The sequence below is a fragment of the Rutidosis leptorrhynchoides genome, chromosome 3 (assembly GCF_046630445.1).
Source record: "Rutidosis leptorrhynchoides isolate AG116_Rl617_1_P2 chromosome 3, CSIRO_AGI_Rlap_v1, whole genome shotgun sequence".
In the NCBI taxonomy this organism is placed as follows: domain Eukaryota; kingdom Viridiplantae; phylum Streptophyta; class Magnoliopsida; order Asterales; family Asteraceae; genus Rutidosis; species Rutidosis leptorrhynchoides.
Genome location: NC_092335.1, coordinates 428098921 through 428125450, shown reverse-complemented (window position 1 = coordinate 428125450; position 26530 = coordinate 428098921). Strand labels below are relative to the sequence as shown.

General features: G+C 33.4%; 1 protein-coding gene across 1 annotated transcript; it reads right to left on the bottom strand.

Moving 5' to 3' along the window:
* Nucleotides 1-8666: 8666 nt before the first annotated feature.
* Nucleotides 8667-9068, bottom strand: LOC139901459 (uncharacterized). Its single transcript, XM_071884171.1, has one exon. It carries the CDS (start codon nucleotides 9066-9068, stop codon nucleotides 8667-8669), a length of 402 nt encoding a protein of 133 aa, XP_071740272.1.
* Nucleotides 9069-26530: the final 17462 nt, after the last annotated feature.

Genomic DNA, 26530 nt, shown 5'->3' with positions numbered 1-26530 from the left:
GATATCATTAGTGACTAAGATTAATAATATAATTTATGATATTATCATTATTATTACTAGTATTATCATTTATAAATCATTAGTATTATCATTACTAATATTATTATTATTATTATTATTAGTATTATTAGTATTACATTATTATTATTATTAGTATTATCAATTTTATTATTATGAAAACTGTTATATCTATGAAAATGAAAGTTTTAAAGATGATGTTAAGATTATAGCTATAAAATTTTAAATATGAATATAAATGTTAAAACGAAATATCATTATTATTATTAGTATTATCACTATTATTATTATGGTTATTATTACAAATAAAAACTTTATGTAAAAACACATTACAATACTTATTACTAAGTTCTATCAATAAAATGTTATTAGTAAAACTATATTAAAAATTTAATATGATAAGCACTAAAATGTATGAATTATATATATATTAGATTTATCTAAATAACATATAATATAACAAGTATATTATTATTAATGATAATAATATATAAATTAATCGATCACGATTACCTGTTTTAATGTATATATGAATAATATAGGTTCGTGAATTCGAGGCCAACCCTACACTTGTTTAATGTCGTCATATGTATTTTTACTACAAAATACAGTATGGTGAGTTTCATTTGCTCTTTTTACCCTTTACATTTTTGGGCTGAGAATACATGCGCAACTTTTATAAATGTTTGACGAAATAGACACAAGTAATTGAAACTACATTCTATGGTTGAATGATCGAAGCCGAATATGCCCCTTTTGCTTGGTAACCTAAGAATTAGTAAACCGATCTACTACTTGACGCGAATCCTAAAGATAGATCTATTGGGCCTAACGAACCCCATCCGTTGGAGCGGATGCTTTAGTAGTTCGATGTTGTTTTATATCATGTCCGATGGATGTCCTGGAATGATAGGGGATATTCTTATATGCATCTAGTTAATGTCGGTTACCAGGTGTTCAATCCATATGAATGATTTTTGTCTCTATGCATGGGACGTATATTTATGAGAAATGGAAATGAAAATCTTGTGGTCTATTAAAATGATGAAAATGATCGATTATGATAAACTAATGAACTCACCAACCTTTTGGTTGACACTTTAAAGCATGTTTATTCTCAGGTATGAAAGAAATCTTTCGCTGTGCATTTGCTCATATTAGAGATATTACCTGGAGTCATTCATGACATATTTCAAAAGATGTTGCATTCAAGTCGTTGAGTTCAGTAAAGATTATGATTAAGTAAATGATAGATTAGATCATTTATAGATGGATATTATGAAATGGTATGCATGCCTGTCAACTTTTGATGTAATGAAAGTTTGTCTTTTAAAACGAATGCAATGTTTGTAAAATGTATCATATAGAGGTCAAATACCTCGCGATGTAATCATATGTTATTGTATTCGTTCTTATGGATTAGGACGGGTCTTTACAGCTTTTATTTCCCGGAGGATATCCCGGCGAGTCCCTGCGATCTCGGGCAGATTTCTTCAGCCTTTTCAGGTTTTTATCCGAAACACTTGTCTTTTGTATTAAACATGTGTTCTTACTTTTTATGTTTAATAGTGCGTTCCAATATTACCATAATAGATTAATTAATCTATATGTTGCCATGATAGAAGTTTGGGTTAGCGTAATTATGTTAATTTAGTACGATTACTGTCGTAATGCTGAACTAGTAAGTCTAATAGATTTGTATGCTAGCATCTTAAGGATTGACCAACCTAGGTTGTAATCAGGACTTGTCCACCTATATGAACTTAACTACTTCATAGGATTAAGACCCCTGGTTATACTGTATCTGAAGATTCTATGAACTCGGTATGGCCGGAGTTCCCGAGAGGCATTTAATGCGCTTTTAGGACACGAAACTTAGGAATTGAGACATGAATGACCTAGTATACCTATTGACTGTTCCAAAGAGACTTCTTAGGAGCTGTTAAGATCTAGTAAGTGCCTTCACTGTATGACCCAAGCCTATTGCATGTTCTTATTTGATTGTTGCCTTAGGACTAAGTCATATCAACCGTTTAGGTATGTATTAGGTTTCTATCTGCTTCACTTTCAGTATATCAACTGTAATGCTGTATAATGCTTGAACTGATATAATCTCATTAGTATGATGAAATGGTTGTTAAATTTCATTTAAGGTTTTGCCAACTTAAACCGACGGACTCCTTCCGTTTGTGATCAGTGTTCAATCAACACGACACGTTGTTATTCAGTTAACCAAACTGATAACGAGGGTTAGGATTAGAGCTCAACTCACTAATAAACCTAGTACTTTGCTGAGGATAATCTCCAAGGTATAGCTACCTTTTAATTATACAACCAAGTGACATACTTCTCACTGCTCAAAGAGAACTCCGAGAGTTCAGAGATAAGTAGTTCTATGTAATTGGCTCATCCAACCAGATCTACATCATTCCAAGCATAGCTTTAACATAAGCATAATTACCTTTCCCTAACCCAACACTAATATCTTGATCAACATTTCCCTGATCTGCATACTCCGGATATCCTTCCACTTATTTACTCTTCCGCACTTAGGACTTTTAGCTTAAACCAACTACTATCCTTTATCTAGGTAATTTAAATAATAGACAATTATCCACTTGATTTTCAATTCGTTAATCTATTCAAAATACGACACTAGGTTAACTTACACCTTCTACATCTTAGAAAGTAAAAGTAAATTTAGGCCCCGCATAATATAAATAAACAAAACCACTGTGTGCTACCTTGATCAACTGAATCTGACGTCATGCGGCCTAACGACACCGCACGAATAAAACCGTCCGTTTCGGCCATATCATTCAGCACTTCTCACCATCCTCAAGCTGAACTGAAGTGACTAAAAGAACTGTGGGAATTCTGCTAAGAACACTTAAGATGAAAAGTTTGAAGGAGTGGGATATGAAGTTTGCACACGCTGAATTCACTTTTAACAAAGCACCAAATTACTCAATAGGAAAGTCACCATTTGAAATCTGCTATGGGGCAAACCCACTTACACCCATTGATTTGGTTCCTTTAGCCATTGAGTATAAGGAAAGTGTTGAGGCAGAAGCAAAGGCAAAAGAAATGAAGAAGCTGTACGAACAGGTGAAGGAAAAAATTGAGAAGGCTAACCAGTAGTACAAGGCTAAGGCTAACCAACATAGAAAGCAGCCCACCTTCATTCCTGGTGTTCTTATTTGGATTCATTCAAGGAAGGAAATGTTTCAAACAAAAATAAAGAACAAGCTGATGCCAAGAGCTGAGGGTCTTTTCAAGGTATTGGAGAAAGTAAGTGATAATACTTACAAAGTAGAGCTTCCTGGCGATGCCACTGTATCTAGCACTTTCAATGTGGGTGAACTGATTCCAAACTTAGAAAATGACAACCTCAAAAACTTGAGGTCAAGTTCCTATTCAGATGGGGAGGATGAAGCGGGTGCGCTGATCAATGTAACCAGCACAAGCTCAGAATCTGTTACACCCGAATCAAACCAATCAATGGTGGTGCTACCATCTCTTTCTTATCAACAAAATGTTTATGGAGCTGGTTCAAGATGCCGTTTTCTCTCTGAAGATCCAACTTGCTGATACGACTCAAAGTTTAACTTGTGCCTTTTAATAATCAGGTCAAGGCATGTGCTTAACAAGTGTGTGTGGTTGTTCTAGAATATTTGGCTGTCCAAAGAAGATATTCATCTATCATTGGTTGCGTTTTAACGTGGGAGAGGCATTACAAATGCTAGACTTTTTCAGATTATGTCCTATATTTTTATTGGGTGATTTGTAGGCAATTATCCTTTTTGTCTCTTTTCACTTTTTGTATTTTTGTCTTATCTAGAAAAGTAGCTGTTATGTTAGGCTCTATATCTTTGTAAAACTTTGTTGTTTGATGAATTAAAGTTAGATAGAGCTTATATATTTACTAAAATCTACTTTTCTTTACGAATCTTTGATTTCGGTAATTAAGAGTGATTTTTTATGAGTATTTGTGGTGTTACTTTATTAAACATTGTGGTAAAATCTCAAATCTACATTTTTGATTTTATAGTTGTGATGGAATCTTTATCAGCTATAACTAAGGGTTTGGAGTGTTTTCTAGATCTCTGATGGTGTGATATCTTTATCAATCAGGGTTTAGATTCTTTATCTTTCGTGTTCTTATATTTTAAGTTTTATACTCTGTTTTCTGGATTTGATGTTACAATTTGGGGTTTATGGTTAGATCTGATTGTAGAAGAAAGCTTAATCGAAAATGTGTTTTTAAAAGTCATAATTACGCATCATCTAGTCAGGCTTAGGCCATGTAATTGGTGATTCAAAACTTAAACATTCAAAATGTTTATTAGTAACATTTGAATAACAAGTGATACTTAACCATTCAATAATTAATATGTGTTCTATCATTGAAAGTAATACCCTTTTACTCATTCGGCACCTTCATTTCTTTTGATATCTCGTTTACATTATATTCAGAACACTTATTAAATAAATATATTAGTTTCTTAATACATTTAAAAGATTGATATATTAATTTTACTTTTTTTATAGAGTTGTTTCAGAATGAATTTCAAACAAATTATTGTCGTTATATATTCTCTATTTTTACGTACCGTAGAGATGACTTTAAAATTTTGAAATCAATCTTTTTGTCTTTGAATAACCGTTATAAGTTTATACATCCTATATGTTCATATTCTACAATACTAGGGAATTGTTGTCGTAGATATAAACTTTAGTCTTATCAGAAGTAAATTCGACATGATAATTAGTTTTCCAAATTCATCCATCCTAGCTTTAAGTATATTTCTTTTGTGAAGTTGTGATGTGGTCCAGTAGTTGGTGGCCGACTTCCTTTAAGAAGGTCAGAAGTTTGATTTCCATTGACTACATATTAACCCACAATTTCGTCCCTGTCACTTGGAATATAACATTTTTTTTTCTTTTTATTTTATGGCAAGTATTATATTATCTTAATAAATGAACTTATGAATAATTATTATATTATGTTTTGTTCATGCACTTGCATTGTAAGTTTGTAGTCATTTAGTCTATAGGACGAAATGCGATTTATATTTATTTTCGTTGCTTTTAGAGTAAATAAACAATTATTATTATTATTATTATTATTATTATTATTATTATTATTATTATTATTATTATTATTATTATTATTATTATTATTATTATTATTATTATTATTATTATTATTTCATTTTAGATTTATTGTGACAAAAATATACACAGTTTAATAAAACGTTTTTATTATTTTGTTATGCTATCTAGAAAGATAGCTAAATTATCTATATATCTAATAGACAAAACATTGTAGCACTATTGACCAATATTAACTAGGGTTTTTTCGTCATTTCATTTTTTTGTCTTATTAGAGATGAATAGTACTATTTAAATTTCTACTTTTCACAAAACTAACCCCCTAACTTCTATTAAAATACAAATCAAACCCCCCACTTTATACCTATATTCTAAATTCTAAATTATTATTTATCTGATTACTAAAACCAAAAATACTGAATAATAACACCCACCACGCTTTACCGACTTGTACATTGCGCTCAGACAGTTGGATCCACATGGGCCACTACTGTGCTACAATAATGTTCTTTCTTTTTGTTCTCCAACGATAAAAGAAGCAAATTTCGTAAAAGAACCAACCCTTCAATGCTACTAAAAGATGTCGAAAAACATTCTTTTTTACAAAATAGATCAACTAACATTTAAAAAAAAACCTCGAACGCTAAAAGAAGCAACTTTCACAAAATGAACAACCCTTCAATATTAGATGTCGAAAAAAATTCTATTTTACAAAATATATCAAGACTTTTTTTTAACTCGCATTCAAAACGGAGCCTAACAAAATTTAATTTTTGAACACACATTGATTAAGTAAATTATAATGGTAATCATAAAGTAACTTTAACTAATTAAGGAACGTTTAATAAAACTGAATGATTAAACGATGAATGTTTATAATCTAGATGATTCAAAAGTTCTGAATAAAGTTGTTTTTGAATGACAATAACCCGTTTGATTATCATTTTCAACGAATAGTGTAAATGATGTAAAATTATCTTATTAGATTTTAACATAAATAAAAACTATAATATAATTTTTTAATACTCCTAAGTGTTATTAATATAATTTGAATATGGTAACGACCTAAAATTTAAGTGTTTAAAAGTTTAGAAAAAATTCCAGCTATGTATGATTCAACGCTTATTTCTAACAATTCAACACTATCAATTATTCAGAGATAAATAAGAAACACAATAAATACTAAAAAAATTAATATTTAACACTGAATTATTCAATTAAGATTAAGAGGTAAATAAACACCTCTTCTATCTCAATTTTCTTTTTTTTTATCAAAGGCGAACATTTATATGAAAAAGGATAACTTCATCAAAACAAAGAAGAAAATCCTAAAAGAAACAAAGTTACAATGGTGGAGATAAACTCGACCATGAATTGAAAGGATTACAAATTAGGAAAACGAACACCTACATACATAACAAAAAAGGATTACGATCCCATACGTATGCTTAAAAGCCATTACAATAATTGAGATACTTTGCCCATAAGAAAACCTTCAACTTGATGTTTCACACAATGTTTCAAAAATTTGTTTGAACACACATTGATTAAGTAAATTATAATGGTAATCATAAAGTATGTTTGACTAATTAATGTGCGTTTAATAAAACTGAATGATTAAGCGATGAATGTTTGTAATCTGGACGATTCAAAAGTTCTGAATAAAGTTGTTTTTGAATGACAATAACTCGTTTGATTATCATTTTCAACGAATAATGTAAATGATGTAAAATTATCTTATTAGATTTTAACATAAATAAAAACTATAATATAATTGTTTAATACTCCTAAGTGTTATTAATATAATTTTAATACAGTAACAACCTAAAATTTAAATGTTTAGAAAAAATTCCAGCTATGTATGATTTAACGCTTATTTCTAAACAATTCAACACTATCGATTACTCAGAGATAAAAAAGAAACACAATAAATATTAAAAATATTTAACATTTAACACTGAATTATTCAATTAAGATTAAGAGATAAATAAACACCTCTTCTATCTTTTTTTATCAAAGGCGAAAATTTATATAAAAAAGGATAACTTCATCAAAACAATGAAGAAAATGCCAAAAGAAACAAAGTTATAATGGTGGAGATAAACTCGACCATGAATTGAAAGGATTACAAATTAGGAAAACGAACACCTACATACATAACAAAAAAGGATTATGATCCCATAAATATGCTTGAAAGCCATTACAATAATTGAGATTCTTTGCCCATAAGAAAACCTTCAACTTGATGTTTCACACAATAATAGAACGACACGTAAACTTGCCATTAAAGATGATGTCATTATGGGCTATCCAAATGGCCCAAAAGTAACGGGACCGATCATCTTCCAATATTTTAAAGCTTTAATGCCCATGCCATGATACCAATTGAATGAGAATTCTTCAACCGTTCTTGGTATAACCCATCTAAGATTCCACCAACGAAATAAATTGACTTAAATGTAGAAAGACCACTTACAATGTAACAAGAAATGTTCGACCGTCTCGTCTTCAAGCATACACCAAACACACAACTTAGAAGTGTGACTAGGTAAAATATGTCTTTGAGAAAGAATTACCTTCACCGGGATGCTTTGTTTGATTGATAGCCAATGGAAGATCATAACTTTAGAAGGTACATTATTTCCCCACCCGACTTTTGGCCAAACCGGAGATAAAGGATTGCCCGATTGTACAATAATTCTAATGGTGTCGGCGACCGAAAAGGACTCACACGCTTTATTTCTCCAAATAATGTAATCCGGTTTGTTATCGACCAACGTAACTGAAGCTAACAAAGAAAGAAACTCCTGTGACTTTATTGTTTCATACAAAGTAAGTGGTTGTCTTAAATGGAAGTTCCAACCACTTTGAGGCAAGTTGACATTCAAGGGAAACGACATAAACGAACCGAAACTTGAGGGCATTCGCAAATAAGAAAAAGGCTAGGAAACTCATATTTTAAAATGAGTCCATTAAACCACGAATCAAACCAAAAAAGCAAACTAGCCCCATCACTAATTTTCCAACTCCAAACATTAGAGCCTAAAATATCGTTAAGAGAACTATCTTTTTGGAGGTTAAGTAAATCTCTCCAAATTGATGAAATATGAGAAGCTTGTAAAGAAGAAACGTCATTCATAATTTTACCTCGAAAGCTAGCCCCGAAAGAAGAAACAACAATAGATTTCCAAATAGACTCTTTGTTAGAATTTAACTTCGCCTACCATTTAGCTAATAAAGCTAAATTCTTTATCCGAAGAGGAATGATTCCCAATCCACCCATCTCTTTAGGTAGACACACCGATTCCCATTTAACAAGACACGTTTTCTTTTTAAGGCAATCACCTCCCCAAAGAAATTTTCTACGATACCTTTTGAGAAGTTTTATAACTTGCACCGGGGCTCAATAAAAAGACATAATGAATAGGTAAGTTGGAGATAACCGTATTGATCATGACGAGTCTTCCACCAAAGGAAATACATCTTCCTTTCCAACCCACAAGTTTTCTTTTGAACTTTTGAATAATCGGATTCTACATAAAGATTTTATCTCTAGAAAGTCCAATTGGAATGCCCAAATATTCCAAAGGGAACACGCCGACTTTACAATTAAAAATGGCCAAAAACGAAGACATATCAACCCGAGACACATGAATTCCATACAATGTAGTCTTGGCATTCATTTGTAATCCGGGTAACTCGAAAAAGGTATGCAAAATGTGCTTGATACGAATAAGTTCATGAACGGATGGTTGTGCAAATATGATAGTATCGTTCGCGAATTGAGAATGATTGATTTTCACACCATTAGCAAATTGACAACCTTCTAATAAGCCGTTTGATAAATCATTAGAAGAAAGTTTACTCAACACCTCCGCAACAATGATGAATAAAAAGGAGGAGAGCAGATCCCCTTGTCTCAAGCCACATTTCATGACACCTTCCCGGGAAGGGGAGCCATTTAAAAAAACCGAAAAATTGATGTTGGAGATACAACACTTTATCCAATCTCTAAACTTGCACCAAACCCCATCTTTTCAAGTACCTTGAGTAAAAAGTCATGCGAGACACAATCGTACGCTTTAGAAAAATCAATTTTTAGAAGAAGGATAGGTTTTTTTCTTTGTTTTTTTTGCCATATGAATGACTTCATTGACTATCATTACGCCATCCAAGAGAAGCCTTGAGGGGACGAAACCATTTTGATTTTCGCTAATGATCAAAGGAATGACCAACTTTAATCTATTAGCAAGCGTTTTTGCTATCACCTTATATGGAGCATTGATTGGGCTAATAGGACGCAAATGCTCAATAGATTTAGCCGAATTATTCTTGGGGATTAACACAATGAAATAATAATTGAACCCTTTAGGGAATGAAGGATTATCATGGAATTGATCAAAGGTTTCCCTAACAATATCTTATAAGAAGAACCATGATTTTTTGAAAAATTGAAGAGTAAACCCATCCGGACCGGGAGTTTTATTGCCATCAAAAGAAAAAACTACCCCTTTAATTACGGTAGTGGTAAATATCACTTCAAGAGAAGAACTAGACACTGCCGAAAATTTAGATAAATTCAATGAGTCCCAGTCGAAGCTAGAGGAAGCAGGCAGAACAGTAACTTGATTAAAAAGATCTTCAAAATAGCAAACAACAAACTCTTTTACAATTGAAGGATTCTCTTCCTATTGATTATCGATTTGCATACCCGCAATATAAGACGATTGTTGTTTGATGTGTGAGACAAGATGAAAGAACCTCGAGTTTTTATCGTCTAGTTTTAACCAATGAAAGCGAGTGTGCAACCTCTGTTTGGATTTGATTTTGATCATCAAACATTTCTTGTATTTCTTTAGATTGATAAACTCAATTAATTCAGCTTGTTAAAGATCACGTTGTTTGTAAAACTGTTTTAATCGATTGATATCAGAATTGCAGTTCTTTAGGTCGACTGTATCTGATTCTGCGTTGGCTACTGACCAGGCTTTGATATCTGCCTTTAGCAAACGAAACTTCTTGTTTAGAATAAAAGTTGCCTATCCTACTGTATCATATCCGGCCCATTTATTTTCACTCCAACTAATAAAGCCTGGATTTCCTAACCATGAGTTGTTAAACCGAAAAGGTTTTGGGCCCCAACTAATCAATTCTTTCCCCCAAATAATAGGTTTATGATCCGAATTATCAGGAAGATAGGTTTGAAGAATGGCATCGGGCCATAAATTAGCCCAAAGAGCGTTTATAAACACCCTATCGATTCTTGAAAATTTCCCGAGAGGGCCTTCCCACGTAAATTCGTCGTTAGCTAAGTGTTGGTCAATCAATCTAGCATTAGCAATGAAATTATTAAAAGACGAGATTGCATTGAAGTTGATAACTTCCCGTAGTCTTTGTGATGCCCCGTACAAAACCATCGTGTACGAATCATCAACAACAGGATCATTACAAGGTCAAACACTATATGCGTTTTCAAAACAAGTTTGCATTCATGATAAAAGCTGACGTCATAACCAACGTCAATTGTTTTACAATCAAAAGTATGCTTCAACGAATAGAAACAAGGATAATAGTATGTAACCTATAGGTCGTTACAAATCATAGTTTCAAAAGTAATAATGTTTATGAATGCAAGGTAAATGTTCATTCGGTGACATCTCTAAAGTAGCGGGTGTCTACAGCAAGACTAGTACAACAGCGGAAGCGGCTAACCTTAAGCACCTGAGAAAAACATGCTTAAAACGTCAACACAAAGGTTGGTGAGCTATAGTTTAAGTATAACAGTAATATAATGTAGGCCACGAGATTTCAGTGCTACAAAGAGCGTTTCAAAATAGTATGATAAAGTATATGTTTAACCGTGGGCACTTGGTAACTAACTTAACGTTTATAACCCCCTGAAAGTACACTTGGCGAGTGCGTATGTTTATGAAGTATTAAACACCCGTTAAATGCTATCGCTACTAGCCCGAGTGGGGATGTCAAACCCTTTGGATCCATATCTAAGATTCGCGTTCAGCGGTTCAAAAACCAATGACTAAACGTTACCGAGCTAAAGGGAATGTTTATGCCGTTGTATAACCCACACATATATAAAGTTTAAGTACTCGTTCCTAGTATGTAAAATGTAAAATGCGCATGTATTCTCAGTTCCCAAAATAGTTAAAGTAAAAAGGGATGCTATAACTCACAGTGGTAAAGTAGTAGTAAAGTCGAGTCGGGAAGTAAGCAAGTACGTAGGTCCGGAAAGTCCTCAACTTAAGTCAAATAGTACTAAGTCATTAAATCATCCCAATAGGTTTAAATGTATGTAAATTAGGTCTTAAGGGTCATCATCATTCATCATCAAACAAAAGGTGTAAAGTAAGTTTCGTTCATGAAAAGAGTTTAAAACAAAGGCTGACTTAGGTCAGTCACCACGGCCTCTATACTTACTAAAATAAGGTGAGACCAGTGGCCATGGCTCCGTATATGAGTCATTTAGTTGCTGTAAAAATTCCAGAAGTAAACTCATCTTTGTTTGACCGTGGTGACGGTTTAAGTGCGGGTAGGTCAGAATTTTCAGCACAATGTTAAAAGGACATAGTGACGTTCGGAGGGCCATAGATCCTAAACTGTAACTCGGATTAAGACGAGTCTTAAACGAAAAATTATCTACTCAAATAGAGCTAAGTGAAAATCAAATTTACAATAGCCCAGGTATTCGGGTATATTCCAGAAAACAGTAAACAGTAGGTTCCAGTGGGTTCTTAGTGCTCGATGCTTATCACGGTTCTCATCCTTGATGCATATAGCTTCAAGTGTACAACTCGTTGATGTGTTTGCATCATCTTAACCAAGGTTTGACCATCATAACACTTGTGTAAGTCTAAGACATGTAGTACAACTCATTTAAGTGTTGCAAGTAGCTTGATGAACTAAAGTTACATCAAAATCTTAGATCCGACACTTACATGAACTATAAAAGTAATATTGAACTACAAACTTGAAAGTAAACTAACTAATCAAGATCTTAAGTTGTAGAACATAGTTCTTAGTTAGATCTTGAAAATCCAAGACCCAAAAGTCTAGATCTAAAGTTATTAAGTTAAATCCTAAGTAATAACACATGAATCTTTACTTTAATGAAACCATAAGTTACAAAACTTAGATTTTCATCTTGTAAAGTGTATGTAAGCTTACAAGCTTTTGATTATGACAAAATAAGTAGACCATAAGCTATAGAACTTAGATCCATCACAAGTATTTGAAGTTATAACTAGAAAGTTAAATCTCCATGTTCTTGAACTTATAAAGTTACTTTTAGTTCCAAGAAGTATGAGATCAAGATTAACTTGTAATACTTGACCATGTAACCAAAATCACGAATTTAAAAAGTGCAAGGATGAAGAAATAATTAAATCTACAAGTTAACAAGTTCATGGTTGTTCATACTTTAAAGATTCAAGCCAAAATCTTGATCTTTAAAAAAGTAAACTTTAAGTTTACAAACATGAATTCAAGTAATGATTTTTACAACACATGAACTTTAATCTTTAAACATTAAGTGTAGAACATAAACTAGGAAGTTTTGTTCTTGTATGTTCTTGTAAATACAAGATGAAATGAAGAGCAAACTCAAGAGTTTGATTCTTGTTAACTAGTAAGTAAACAACAACAAGTGAGTAAACAATAATCAAAGACAAGTAACTTAAACAATCAAAAGATGGTGATGATGAGAGTGTGTAGGTGCCACGGTTTTAGAGAAGAGAAAAGGAAGAACATTAAGCTTTGTTACTTAAAATTTGAGAGAGAAATGAGAGAAAGATGGAAGTATGAAATGAAGTGTGTGTAATGAAATGAGAGAATGCAAGAGTGTAAGTAAAAAAAAAAAGTTTGAACTCTCCCATTGCTATAGGTGGCTGACGGTTAGGGGAATCAAAGGGGGAAAAGGAAATGTTCACTAGTCTCTTGCATGCTTATGGCTCAAAAGTTGGTAATTAGAGGTATTTGCATGGGAAAGATGTGTAACCATACTAGTAACTAGATTCCATAAGTATTTATCAACTAGTTAAGTCTTAATGTGATACTTACATGAAAGTAATGGGCTAATAAGTCCATTAAGGTGAGTAGAGTGGGCTTCTAAGTCCACTAACACTAATGAAAGCCCAAGTTCAAGTGATTAACAAATAAATCCAACAAAGCCCAAGTAATTAACTAGTAACTTTAGTTAATTAAAAAATGATTAATAAAAGTCAATCATGAATGTAAATAATATCTGAAAATATTATTCGTGAAATGTACGTGTGTCACAAAGACGTTTCGGGCATTTAAAAGTGAAGTATGGTAACAAGTAAATGTATATAAACAATACATTCATTAAATCACAAGTATTAATAATAATTATTAATAAGTAAACGTTGAAAAATCCAAGGTCATTACAGTCTTTCTTCCGAGGTGCAAACCGAATTAAATACAATAAGGGTGTAAGCATTAATTAGGATTACAATACAATAATTTGAAGATAAATTCTTAAAGAGTAAATTATACGGATGATCCTGTTGAAATGTCCCGTTCTTATTGATTAAAAATGTTCCATATTAATTGATTTCGTTGCGATGCTTTGACCTCTATATGAGACGTTTTTCAAAGACTGCATTCATTTTTAAAACAAACCATAACCTTTATTTCATAAATAAAGGTTTAAAAAGCTTTACGTAGATTATCAAATAATGATAATCTAAAATATCCTGTTTACACACGACCATTACATAATGATTTACAATACAAATATGTTACATCGAAATCAGTTTCTTGAATGCAGTTTTTACACAATATCATACAAACATGGACTCCAAATCTTGTCCTTATTTTAGTATGCAACAGCGGAAGCTCTTAATATTCACCTGAGAATAAACATGCTTTAAACGTCAACAAAAATGTTGGTGAGTTATAGGTTTAACCTATATATATCAAATCGTAACAATAGACCACAATATTTCATATTTCAATACACATCCCATACATAGAGATAAAAATCATTCATATGGTGAACACCTGGTAACCGACATTAACAAGATGCATATATAAGAATATCCCCATCATTCCGGGACACCCTTCGGATATGATATAAATTTCGAAGTACTAAAGCATCCTGTACTTTGGATGGGGTTTGTTAGGCCCAATAGATCTATCTTTAGGATTCACGTCAATTAGGGTGTCTGTTCCCTAATTCTTAGATTACCAGACTTAATAAAAAGGGGCATATTCGATTTCGATAATTCAACCATAGAATGTAGTTTCACGTACTTGTGTCTATTTTATAAATCATTTATAAAACCTGCATGTATTCTCATCCCAAAAATATTAGATTTTAAAAGTGGGACTATAACTCACTTTCACAGATTTTTTTTACTTCGTCGAAAAGTAAGACTTGGCCACTGTTGATTCACGAACCTATAACAATATATACATATATATTAAAGTATGTTCAAAATATATTTACAACACTTTTAATATATTTTGATGTTTTAAGTTTATTAAGTCAGCTGTCCTCGTTAGTAACCTACAACTAGTTGTCCAATATGTTATGACTTTGTGCCATTCAAGGCACAATACCTGGTAAATATCTGAATCCAATACGTATCTCAGGTCAGAGGATACAATGATATTCGCCTTTACTCAAGATTACATGTGATCAACCACAAAGGCTCCATTTAGTAAATCTTGAGGGCGGGTCTTCCAATATTTGTATACTACAAATATCTATGAACCTTGGTTGCAACCTTGCCCCACATTCATCCCGTGAATGTATACCAATCCAAGTTCATAATAGTCTAAACCTCACACTTGCTCCCACAAATGTGATCGACTACGGAATTTAGAATAATTGCTTATTCATGGATAAAATATGCAAAATAGGAACTTAACTCAAAATAAATTAAACCATAATTATATTAATGAGTTTGAACAATTTCGTTCCGTTACAATACTTAAAACAGATCATGACCAATCACTAGAATATCGAAGCCCTAATGCACAAACATGTCCTGCATGTTTTGATCCATGTAAGAGCTTCGTGAGAGGATCCGCTATATTAAGATCTGTGTGAACTTTGCGAATACATATCTTTCCCTTTTCAACTTCATCCCTTATGTAGTTGAATCTCCGCTCAATGTGACGGGTCTTTTGATGAGCACGAGGTTCCTTGATTTGAGCAATCGCACCCTCGTTGTCACAAAAGATCTCAAGAGGGTCCTGAATGGAAGGGACTACTCCTAAGTCGTCGATGAATTTCTTCATCCATGCAGCTTCCTGAGCTGCCAATGATGCGGCGATGTACTCCGACTCTGTAGTGGATAGAGCAACAACATCCTGTTTTGAACTCTTCCAAGAGACCGCACCTCCATTTAGTGTGAAGACATAACCGGATTGTGATCGAGAATCATCACGATCAGTTTGGAAACTCGCGTCCACGTAACCTTTTACAGCGAGTTCCTCCTCACCAGACCCATATATCAGAAACATATCCTTAGTCCTCCTAAGGTATTTCAATATACTTTTAACAGCAATCCAATGACTGTTTCCTGGGTTATTCTGGTATCTACTTGTCAGGCTAAGAGCGCATGACACATCCGGTCTAGTGCATATCATTGCATACATGATTGACCCAATGGCAGAAGCATATGGGACTTTCTTCATTCTCTCCTGTTCATCTTTCGTGGTGGGGCACTGAGATGAACTGAGAAGTGTTCCCTTTTGAATAGGTACCAAACCTTTCTTAGAGTTCTCCATCTTGAACCTTTTCAAGATCTTTTCAATGTATGCACTTTGATTTAAACCTATCAGTTTCTTGGATCTATCCCTGTAGATCCCAATCCCCAAAACATATTGTGCTTCTCCAAGATCCTTAATGGAGAAGCATTTGCTTAACCAAGTTTTAACACCTTGCATTTCCGGAATATCATTTCCAAATAACAATATATCATCCACATATAGTACAAGGAACATGATAGTGCTCCCACTAGCTTTCTTGTATACACAAGCTTCATCACCATTTTTAATGAAGCCAAATTTCTTGGCCTCCTCATTAAAATGATGATTCCACATTCTAGATGCTTGTTTCAATCCGTAGATTGACTTCTTTAACTTGCATACCTTTTTAGGATATTTTGGATCAACAAAACCCTCAGGCTGAACCATATAGACATCTTCCTCAAGATGTCCGTTTAGGAAGGCAGTCTTGACATCCATCTGCCATATTTCATAATCATAATGAGCAGCAATGGCAAGTAATATCCTAATAGACTTTAGCATCGCCACAGGCGAAAAAGTTTCATCATAGTCAACCCCTTGAGTTTGAGTGAAACCTTTTGCTACAAGTCTAGCTTTATATGTATCCAAGTTTCCATGTATGTCGGTTTTCATTTTGAACAGCCATTTACAATCAACTAGCCTAGAGCCAGGAGGTTGCGCAACAAGTTCCCAAACTTGGTTGTCATACATGGATTGCATCTCAGCGTTCATGGCTTCTTGCCATTTATCTTTATCAATCCTTGATAAAGCATCTTGGTAGTTTATTGGTTCATCCAAATCAACCACATAGCAACCATCCATGAGAAACCCATATCTCTCAGGAGGATTGCTAATCCTACCAGATCTGCGAACGTCTTGTGTATTTTGATCATCCATCTGATCACTCTCAACATTTTCATGTTGAGTGCTAGTGTCAGCCAATTGTGTATCATCTACTTGATCTTGAACCTCTTCAAGATCTATCTTCCTCTCACTATTTCCTTCCATTAGGAACTTAGTTTCAAGGAATTCAGCCTTTCGAGCAACAAATACATTTTGCTCGGTTTGATCATAGAAATAGTATCCCATATCATCCTTGGGATATCCTATGAAGATACACTTCGTGGATCGAGCATTCAACTTATTAGGGACGTAACGCTTAGGATAAGCTTCACATCCCCATACCTTTAAGTATGATAGAGACGGAGGTTTTCAAAACCACATCTCATGAGGAGTTCGTTCCACTTTCTTGGTTGGGGCCATATTTAAAATACGAGCCGCGGAGCATAGACAATAACCCCAAAATGATAGAGGTAACGAGCTTCTAGCCATCATAGATCGAACCATATCCATTAGGGTTCGGTTCCTCCTTTCGGACACACCATTAAGCTGTGGTGTCCCGGGTGGAGTAAGTTGCGAGATAATCCCACAACTTCTAAGATGATCTTGGAAGGCATCGCTTAGGTATTCACCTCCTCTATCGGTTCGAAGTACCTTAATTGTCTTATTGAGTTGATTTTGTACTTCGTTTTGATACTCTTTGAATGCTTCAAAAGTTTTGTCCTTATGTCTTAACAAGTAGACATATCCGAAATGACTGAAGTCATCAATGAAAGTAACAAAGTATCTTTCACCATTCCTAGCTATGGGCTTAAAGGGTCCACATACATCCGAATGTATTAATCCCAATAAGTCCTTAGCCCTTTCGTAGGTCCCTTTGAAAGGTGCTTTAGTCATTTTGCCTTGTAAACAAGATTCACATACATCAAACGAGTCTAGTTCATTTGATTTCAAAAGGCCATTCTTTTGGAGTGTATGCATTCGATTCTTGTTTATGTGACCAAGGCGACAATGCCATAAGTAGGAATCACTCAAATTCCTTTTGAGTTTCTTGGTGCTTGTATGGTACATTGAGCTACTAGATGATGTGTCATCATGAACCAATTCATAAATTCCATTTGAAGGCGAAGCCTTGAAATAGAATACATTATCTAAACAAACATGGATATCATCATTAATAAAATTAACATTAAAACCATATTGTTTCAAACGGGAAACAGAAATAATGTTTCGACATAAGTCGGGTGCATACAAAACATCATTCAAAATAAGTTCCAAACCACTTGGAAGTTTTAATACAAAGTCTCCTTGAGCCTTCACTTGCACTTTGGCTCCATTACCCATAAAGAGACTTGATGTTCCCGTTTGCTTGCTACTTCTTTTGAACCCCTGCAAAGAATTGCAAATGTGAGTTCCACATCCAGTGTCTAATACCCATGTATTAGAAGAAGTAATACTAAGCTCTATATATACCATATATATGTTACCTGAGGATTGCCCCGCATCCCTCTTTTCCTTCAACTCCTTAAGGTAGACCAGGCAATTGCGTTTCCAGTGACCCATTTCACCGCAACCGAAGCACGGGTCTTCCTTGGGGTTTGCTTGTCCGGCAACCTTTTGCTTCTTGTTCTTGTTTTTGGTTGGGGTAACCATCCTCCCCTTTCCCTTGCCTTGATGGGCGGGTCCTTTCCTCTTAGCCGCCTTTGGCTTAGAGGTGTTGTTACCTTTGGACCCACCATCATTGATCATTAGCACGGGTGAAGCCCTCTTACCCATGCTAGTTTCGGCCGTCCTTAACATGCCATGAAGCTCACCGATGGTCTTATCCATCCCATTCATATTGTAATTAATTACAAATTGGTCAAACCTCTTTGACAAGGAGTTTAGGATAAGATCGGTGGCTAGCTCATTGGAAATGTTGAGGTTAAGACGGTTTGCGCGATCAATGAGGCTTTTCATTTTGAGGACATAGGAGGAGACGGATTGGGTGTCATCCATACGACATGCATGTAGCGCTCGAACCGTTTCGAAGCGCTCGACACGTGCTTCTTGAAGGAACATCTCCTTCAATTGCGTTATCATGTCAAATGCACTATGATGTTCGAAATCCTTTTGGAGTTTGGGTATCATAGTCCCAAGCATTAGGCAACCAACTTGCACCGAATCGGCACAATATTTGTCATAGTAAGTCATGCCCTCCGTATCATCCATGTCGGGTTGATCGGGAATGGGGTCCTCCAACACATACGCTTTATCCTCGAGTTTGAGGACAATCCTAAGATTACGGAACCAATCCATAAAGTTTGTATGGTTGAGTTTGTCTTTCTCAAGGAGAGACCTTAACGATAGGTTGTTTAGGTTAAGTGGTGTTTTTTGCATGTTGTTGTTGTTATTAGCGGCCATCTACAAAATTAACAAAGTTCATTTAAGTATTGATTTCAAATTTAATAAACAATACCCTTTTATATTATAATTGTCTTATTAAATATTAGAATCCAACGGTAAAACAAATTTCGGTTAGGTGACCTTTATCCCGTTATTTGATTTAGCTAGGTAGTCATTTATATGACAATTGCAATCCTTTTGCAACTTCTAAATTATGGGATCATGCAATCCTTTTGCATGGTATATTTATCCCATCAACGCCTATTTGTTCCTCATGCTTCGGTGACCCTAAGTTCATGATTCCCAAATCAAGTCGTCCTACTTGTGTAAACATGTAAAATTAACATGCAAGTGGTTAGGTGACCTTTATCCCACAAGCATGTGAATTTTACCTTAACCATATTAGTTTGCTCATAACGGTTAGGTGACCTTTATCCCATTATGAGTTCACTACTATGTTCAAGTATCCCACAATAGGATGGCGTTTAACTTGTTTTCCTTGTTTTAGTTTTAAAGGGATTTTAAGTCTTTCGTTAATTCTAGTTTGAGAAAACTTTTATGCCATACACCAACATGCATTTAGTGTATGGTACTTATGAAAAACCAATTTCATGTCTTGTAATTGAGCCAATTACTTGATATAAACCAATTTATATATGCGATCCTTTTCATGTTCTTAATAACCGTTTATTAATGTCCTTTTGCTACTTTTAATTTAACCATTTAAATTGTCGATATGCATGTTGTTAATAATGTTAATTTAACCAATTAAATTGTCATTCTAGTTTGTTGTTAACTTGTGTGATTAACTTGTAGCATACAAACATACAATCCACAATCATACAAGAAATAAAACAACCACGCATGCAAAACAAATGTGTTCACAATCAAGCTAATTTGGTGGAGATTTGTTTAGCCGAAAACAAATATCACCGGTTAAGGGTTAAAACACAAAGTAAGAGGTTTTAACCTCCCACTTAAACTTGCATCCAAATGCATCTTCATGTGTTCTTCAAGTCTTCATCATCTTCATCATTTTACAAAACATATCCTAATACATTTTGTCTAAAATTGAAATTACTACCTAATCTACTTTACATACCAAATATAAAATAAATTACATAACCAAATGAATTATTACATGCCAAATGAATAATTATTATTACAAACCAATTGAATAAATATTAATCAACCATGCATGCAACCAAACACAAGGTCAAGGCTTAGATTGTGAACATTTACATTCAACCAAAATTAGACCAAATGGAAGAACCCAAAAACCCATTTTGGGTCTCCTTAAAATCGGCCTAAATTCCAAACCCACCCAAACCCGACAATTTTTGCATTCCATTCTCATGCATGTACTTGAAATGCAAATATAGTGGGTTTAAAGACCATATAAGAAGCATAATCCATAGACCTCAGCTCTAGATACCATTGATGGAATTTAACAAGTTTCAAAACAACATGTTCATTAAGTTAACACAATCATAAAACCAATTTTAAGATAGTTGATACTAGCGGAAGCATTAATAGAACAAGTATATATATAAAACCGTTTTGTTAAATTCCATACTAATATCAAGTCTTGGAATCATACTTACATATAATACAAGTAGAAGAAGAAGATTATACCTCTTCAATGGTGAGTAATGAGCTGAATGGACAGCAGGATATGAAGAAGAAGATGATGGAGAAAATAGCTTCTAATTTGAAGCCTCAAGTGTGTAATACCCACAAGCCCTTTTGCACCAACACCCCTTATGATAGAGTTAGGATTTAAGACACTTAATCACCTAGATTTAGCAAGCAAAACCACTTCCTTCCCTCCCTAAAGCTCACGGCCAGCAGGCCTTATTTCAGCAGAAAAGTTGCAGTTTTCTTTTAGTGTTTGCTTGTTTTTCATCTCACTTGAGTCAAGGAATGCATTGGTTAAAAGGAGACATGCATGCTTAAGGAATATCTTGCTCCAAATTACCAAGCAAGCATGGGAATCACACCTAGGAGTCCCAAAAAACTGCATCCTCCCTTTTATTTAAATAACAAGTGCAATTTATATAAACTTGTAAATACATTTATAAAACTTGTTAAATAAAACCATGCATTATTTATGTTACTTATATTTTATAAACTTTTATAAAATATAAAATAATATAATCATTTAAACCTATAAACAATTATATATAAATTATCCAAATAATTTACCTCAAGTGATAATACTTTAGAAAACCGATTTTCTAAAATTCTAGTGTCGCGTATTTACATAACAATCCAATCGTTAAAGTAAATACATATAAAGTGCTGGTAAGCTTGTTATTGGGTATGACCCGACTTGGATCATAACATAGTGGCCACGTTAATTTAATATGTCTCTCGGGCATATGAAATACCTACAATAATATCATGATAATATAATAATTTAACATCTCATTAGATATAATAAACAATGGGTTAACAACATTAATTGAGACCGTTAACTTAAAGGTTTCAAAACAACACTTACATGTAACGACTAACGATGACTTAACGACTCAGTTAAAATGTATATACATGTAGTGTAATTAGATGTATTAAAATACTTTTGGAAGACTTCAAGACATATATCAAAACATTTTTTATTCGAGTTAGATATAATATCATATTCAAACTTTGATTCAATTTCTATAACTATAAACTATCTTAATTCGAGTAAAAATCTTACTTGAACTTGTTTTTGTGTCATGATCCTACTTCAAGAACTTTCAAGCCATCCAAGATCCTTTGAAGCTAGATCATTTCTTGTCACTTCCAGTAGGTTTACCTACTAAACTTGAGGTAGTAATGATATTCATAACATCATTCGATTCATATATATAAAACTATCTTATTCGAAGGTTTAAACTCGTAATCACTAGAACATAGTTTAGTTAATTCTAAACTTGTTCGCAAACAAAAGTTAATCCTTCTAACTTGACTTTTAAAATTAACTAAACACATGTTCTATATCTATATGATATGCTAACTTAATGATTTAAAACCTGGAAACACGAAAAACACCGTAAAACCGGATTTACGCCGTCGTAGTAACCCCGCGGGCTGTTTTGGGTTAGTTAATTAAAAACTATGATAAACTTTGATTTAAAAGTTGTTATCTTGAGAAAATGATTTTTATTATGAACATGAAACTATATCAAAAAATTATGGTTAAACTCAAAGTGGAAGTATGTTTTCTAAAATGGTCATCTAGACGTCGTTCTTTCGACTGAAATGACTACCTTTACAAAAATGACTTGTAACTTATTTTTCTGACTATAAACCTATACTTTTTCTGTTTAGATTCATAAAATAGAGTTCAATATGAAACCATAGCAATTTGATTCACTCAAAACGGATTTAAAATGAAGAAGTTATGGGTAAAACAAGATTGGATAATTTTTCTCATTTTAGCTACGTGAAAATTGGTAACAAATCTATTCCAACCATAACTTAATCAACTTGTATTGTATATTATGTAATCTTGAGATACCATAGACACGTATACAATGTTTCGACCTATCATGTCGACACATCTATATATATTCCGGAACAACCATAGACACTCTATATGTGAATGTTGGAGTTAGCTATACAGGGTTGAGGTTGATTCCAAAATATATATAGTTTGAGTTGTGATCAATACTGAGATACGTATACACTGGGTCGTGGATTGATTCAAGATAATATTTATCGATTTATTTCTGTACATCTAACTGTGGATAACTAGTTGTAGGTTACTAACGAGGACAGCTGACTTAATAAACTTAAAACATCAAAATATATTAAAAGTGTTGTAAATATATTTTGAACATACTTTAATATATATGTATATATTGTTATAGGTTCGTGAATCAACAGTGGCCAAGTCTTACTTCTCGATGAAGTAAAAATCTGTGAAAGTGAGTTATAGTCCCACTTTTAAAATCTAATATTTTTGGGATGAGAATACATGCAGGTTTTATAAATGATTTACAAAATAGACACCAGTACGTGAAACTACATTCTATGGTTGAATTATCAAAATCGAATATGCCCCTTTTTATTAAGTTTGGTAATCTAAGAATTAGGGAACAGACACCCTAATTGACGCGAATCCTAAAGATAGATCTATTGGGCCTAACAAACCCCATCCAAAGTACCGGATGCTTTAGTACTTCGAAATTTATATCATATCCGAAGGGTGTCCCGGAATGATGGGGATATTCTTATATATGCATCTTGTTAATGTCGGTTACCAGGTGTTCACCATATGAATGATTTTTATCTCTATGTATGGGATGTATATTAGAATATGAAATCTTGTGGTCTATTATTACAATTTGATATATATAGGTTAAACCTATAACTCACCAAAATTTTTGTTGACGTTTAAAGCATGTTTATTCTCAGGTGAATACTAAGAGCTTCCGCTGTTGCATACTAAAATAAGGACAAGATTTGGAGTCCATGTTTGTATGATACTTTGTAAAAACTGCATTCAAGAAACTGATTTCGATGTAACATATTTGTATTGTAAACCATTATGTAATGGTCGTGTGTAAACAGGATATTTTAGATTATCATTATTTGATAATCTACGTAAAGCTTTTTAAACCTTTATTTATGAAATAAAGGTTATGGTTTGTTTTAAAAATGAATGCAGTCTTTGAAAAACGTCTCATATAGAGGTCAAAACCTCGCAACGAAATCAATTAATATGGAACGTTTTTAATCAATAAGAACGGGACATTTTAGTTGGTATCAGAGCGTTGGTCTTAGAGAACCAGAATTTTGCATTAGTGTGTCTTATCGAGTTTGTTAGGATGCATTAGTGAGTCTGGACTTCGACCGTGTTTACTTGAAAAATGATTGCTTAACAAATTTTGTTGGAAACTATATATTTTTAACATGTGAATATTATGTGATATATTAATCTCTTAACGCGTTTGATATTATGTGATAGATGTCTACCTCTAGAACAAGTCCCATTGACTCACCTAATAATAACGAAGAGTCAAATGTAAATTGGAATGATTCGTGGACTGATTCACAAGTTCCCGAAGAGGAACCGGAAGAAGAGTCGGAATCAGAAGAAGAATCGGAACCGGAAGAAGAATCGGAACCGGATGAAGAAATAGAACCGGTGGGTGAAATAATAAAACGGTTAAGTAAAAGAAAATCCTCAACCAACCGACCAAGGTTAATTATGGTCAATGGTGTTTTCGCCAAGGAAGCAAAATATTGGGAGGATTACCAATTCTCCGATGAATCGGATTCCGACGAGAATTCCGATGATGTTATAGAAATTACCCCAACTGAATTTAAAAAGGCAAAAGAAAATAATAAGGGAAAGGGCATAAAAATAGAGAAATCTAATTCCAACCCCGATGAACTTTATATGTATCGTCAACCCCCGAAGTCCTTAAGTTGTAACAATGACCCGGGAACCTCTAAACCACCAGGTTTTTCTAAACCAATGTGGACAACGACGGCTCGTATTAGGGGAACATCATATATCCCTAGAAACTTGGCAAAACGAACCAAAACCGAAGAAGAAGAAACAAGCGAGTCGGAATAAGATAGTTGTATTCGTGTGGTGTAATATATGTAATATAGTGTGCTTATGCTTTATGATATATGTAAAAATTACTTATATTAATAAGTATTTTTTTTATGAATCTAACTCTTGTCTATTTTACAGTATAAAAACACAAAATGGATAGACAACCCAATATTTTAAGAGACCTACCCGGAGACATGATGGATGAAATCTTGTCTAGAGTCGGTCAGAATTCTTCGGCACAACTATTTAAGACGAGATCAGTTTGTAAGACATTCGAAGAACGTTCCAAGAATGCCTTGGTTTATAAAAGGCTTTCGTTCGAAAGATGGGGGATATCACATTGGGAAATCCATAAGTTACGGTGTGTTTACTTTGACGCATATATTGCGGGGAACCCAAATGCTATTTTACGCAATGGGTTAAGAAATTATTTTGACTTAATATATCCGAATATTGGACTTCGTGATTTAGAAAAAGCGGCTAACATGAAACATAAAGAAGCATGTTATGCTTACGGATTAGTAATGTTCGCTTCTCACCAAAGTGAGAACAAGAACATCGGCCTACAACTATTAAACAAAACGTTCCCACAAGTGACGGAGTCGGTAATTGGGGTAAGAAATGAGGTTTTTAGATTGTTACGGGACTGTTGGACATTACGTAACCCTCGTCCCTTTGACGACATTACAACACACTGTCTTATCAACGGCCATAACGGTTATGTTCCACAAGACCAAGGATGGGAAGTAGTCCTAGTAAAACCAGAATGCATGACTTGTTTCTGGACGTATGAATTACGTGTCTTTATTGCCTTTGCTGAACGACTTGTGTACTAGCTAGAATTATCTTCACAACTATCTTGTATCAAAGTTATTGTGTGCTATATTTCATGCTTTATGTAAAATAAGCGGTATTGTAAGTTTGTAAAATATTGTATAAAAGTTTGAACGCGAAATATTATTATAATCAGTTTTTCATATAGAATTGTAGTAGTTGATGTAGTGACCCGAACTTTTCCATGTTTATATATATTAATTGAGATTGATATTTACATGATTAAATGTTTTCAACATGTTAAGCAATCAAACTTGTTAAGACTTGATTAATTGAAATATGTTTCATATAGACAATTGACCACCCAAGTTGACCGGTGATTCACGAACGTTAAAACTTGTAAAAACTATACGATGACATATATATGGTTATATATATAGTTAACATGTTTTTATTATAAGTATGTATCTCATTAGGTATTTTAACAATGAGTTATATACATAAAAATGAGACTATTAATTTAAGAAACTCGAAAACGATACATATAACGATTATCGTTATAACAACGTCTTACTAGGTACATATGAATCATATTAAGATATTGATACACTTGGTTAATTATGTTAAATGATAAGTAAATATATTATTAAGTGTATTAACAATGAAATACATATGTAAAAATAAGACTACTAACTTAATGATTTCGAAACGAGACATATATGTAACGATTATCGTTGTAACGACATTTAACTGTATATACATCATACTGAGATATATTATATATCATAATATCATGATAATATAACAATTTAATATCTCATTTGTTATAATAAACAATGGGTTAACAACATTCAACAAGATCGTTAACCTAAAGGTTTCAAAACAACATTTACATGTAACGACTAACGATGACTTAACGACTCAGTTAAAATGTATATACATGTAGTGTTTTAATATGTATTCATACACTTTTGAAAGACTTCAAGACACTTATCAAAATACTTCTACTTAACAAAAATGCTTACAATTACATCCTCGTTCAGTTTCATCAACAATTCTACTCGTATG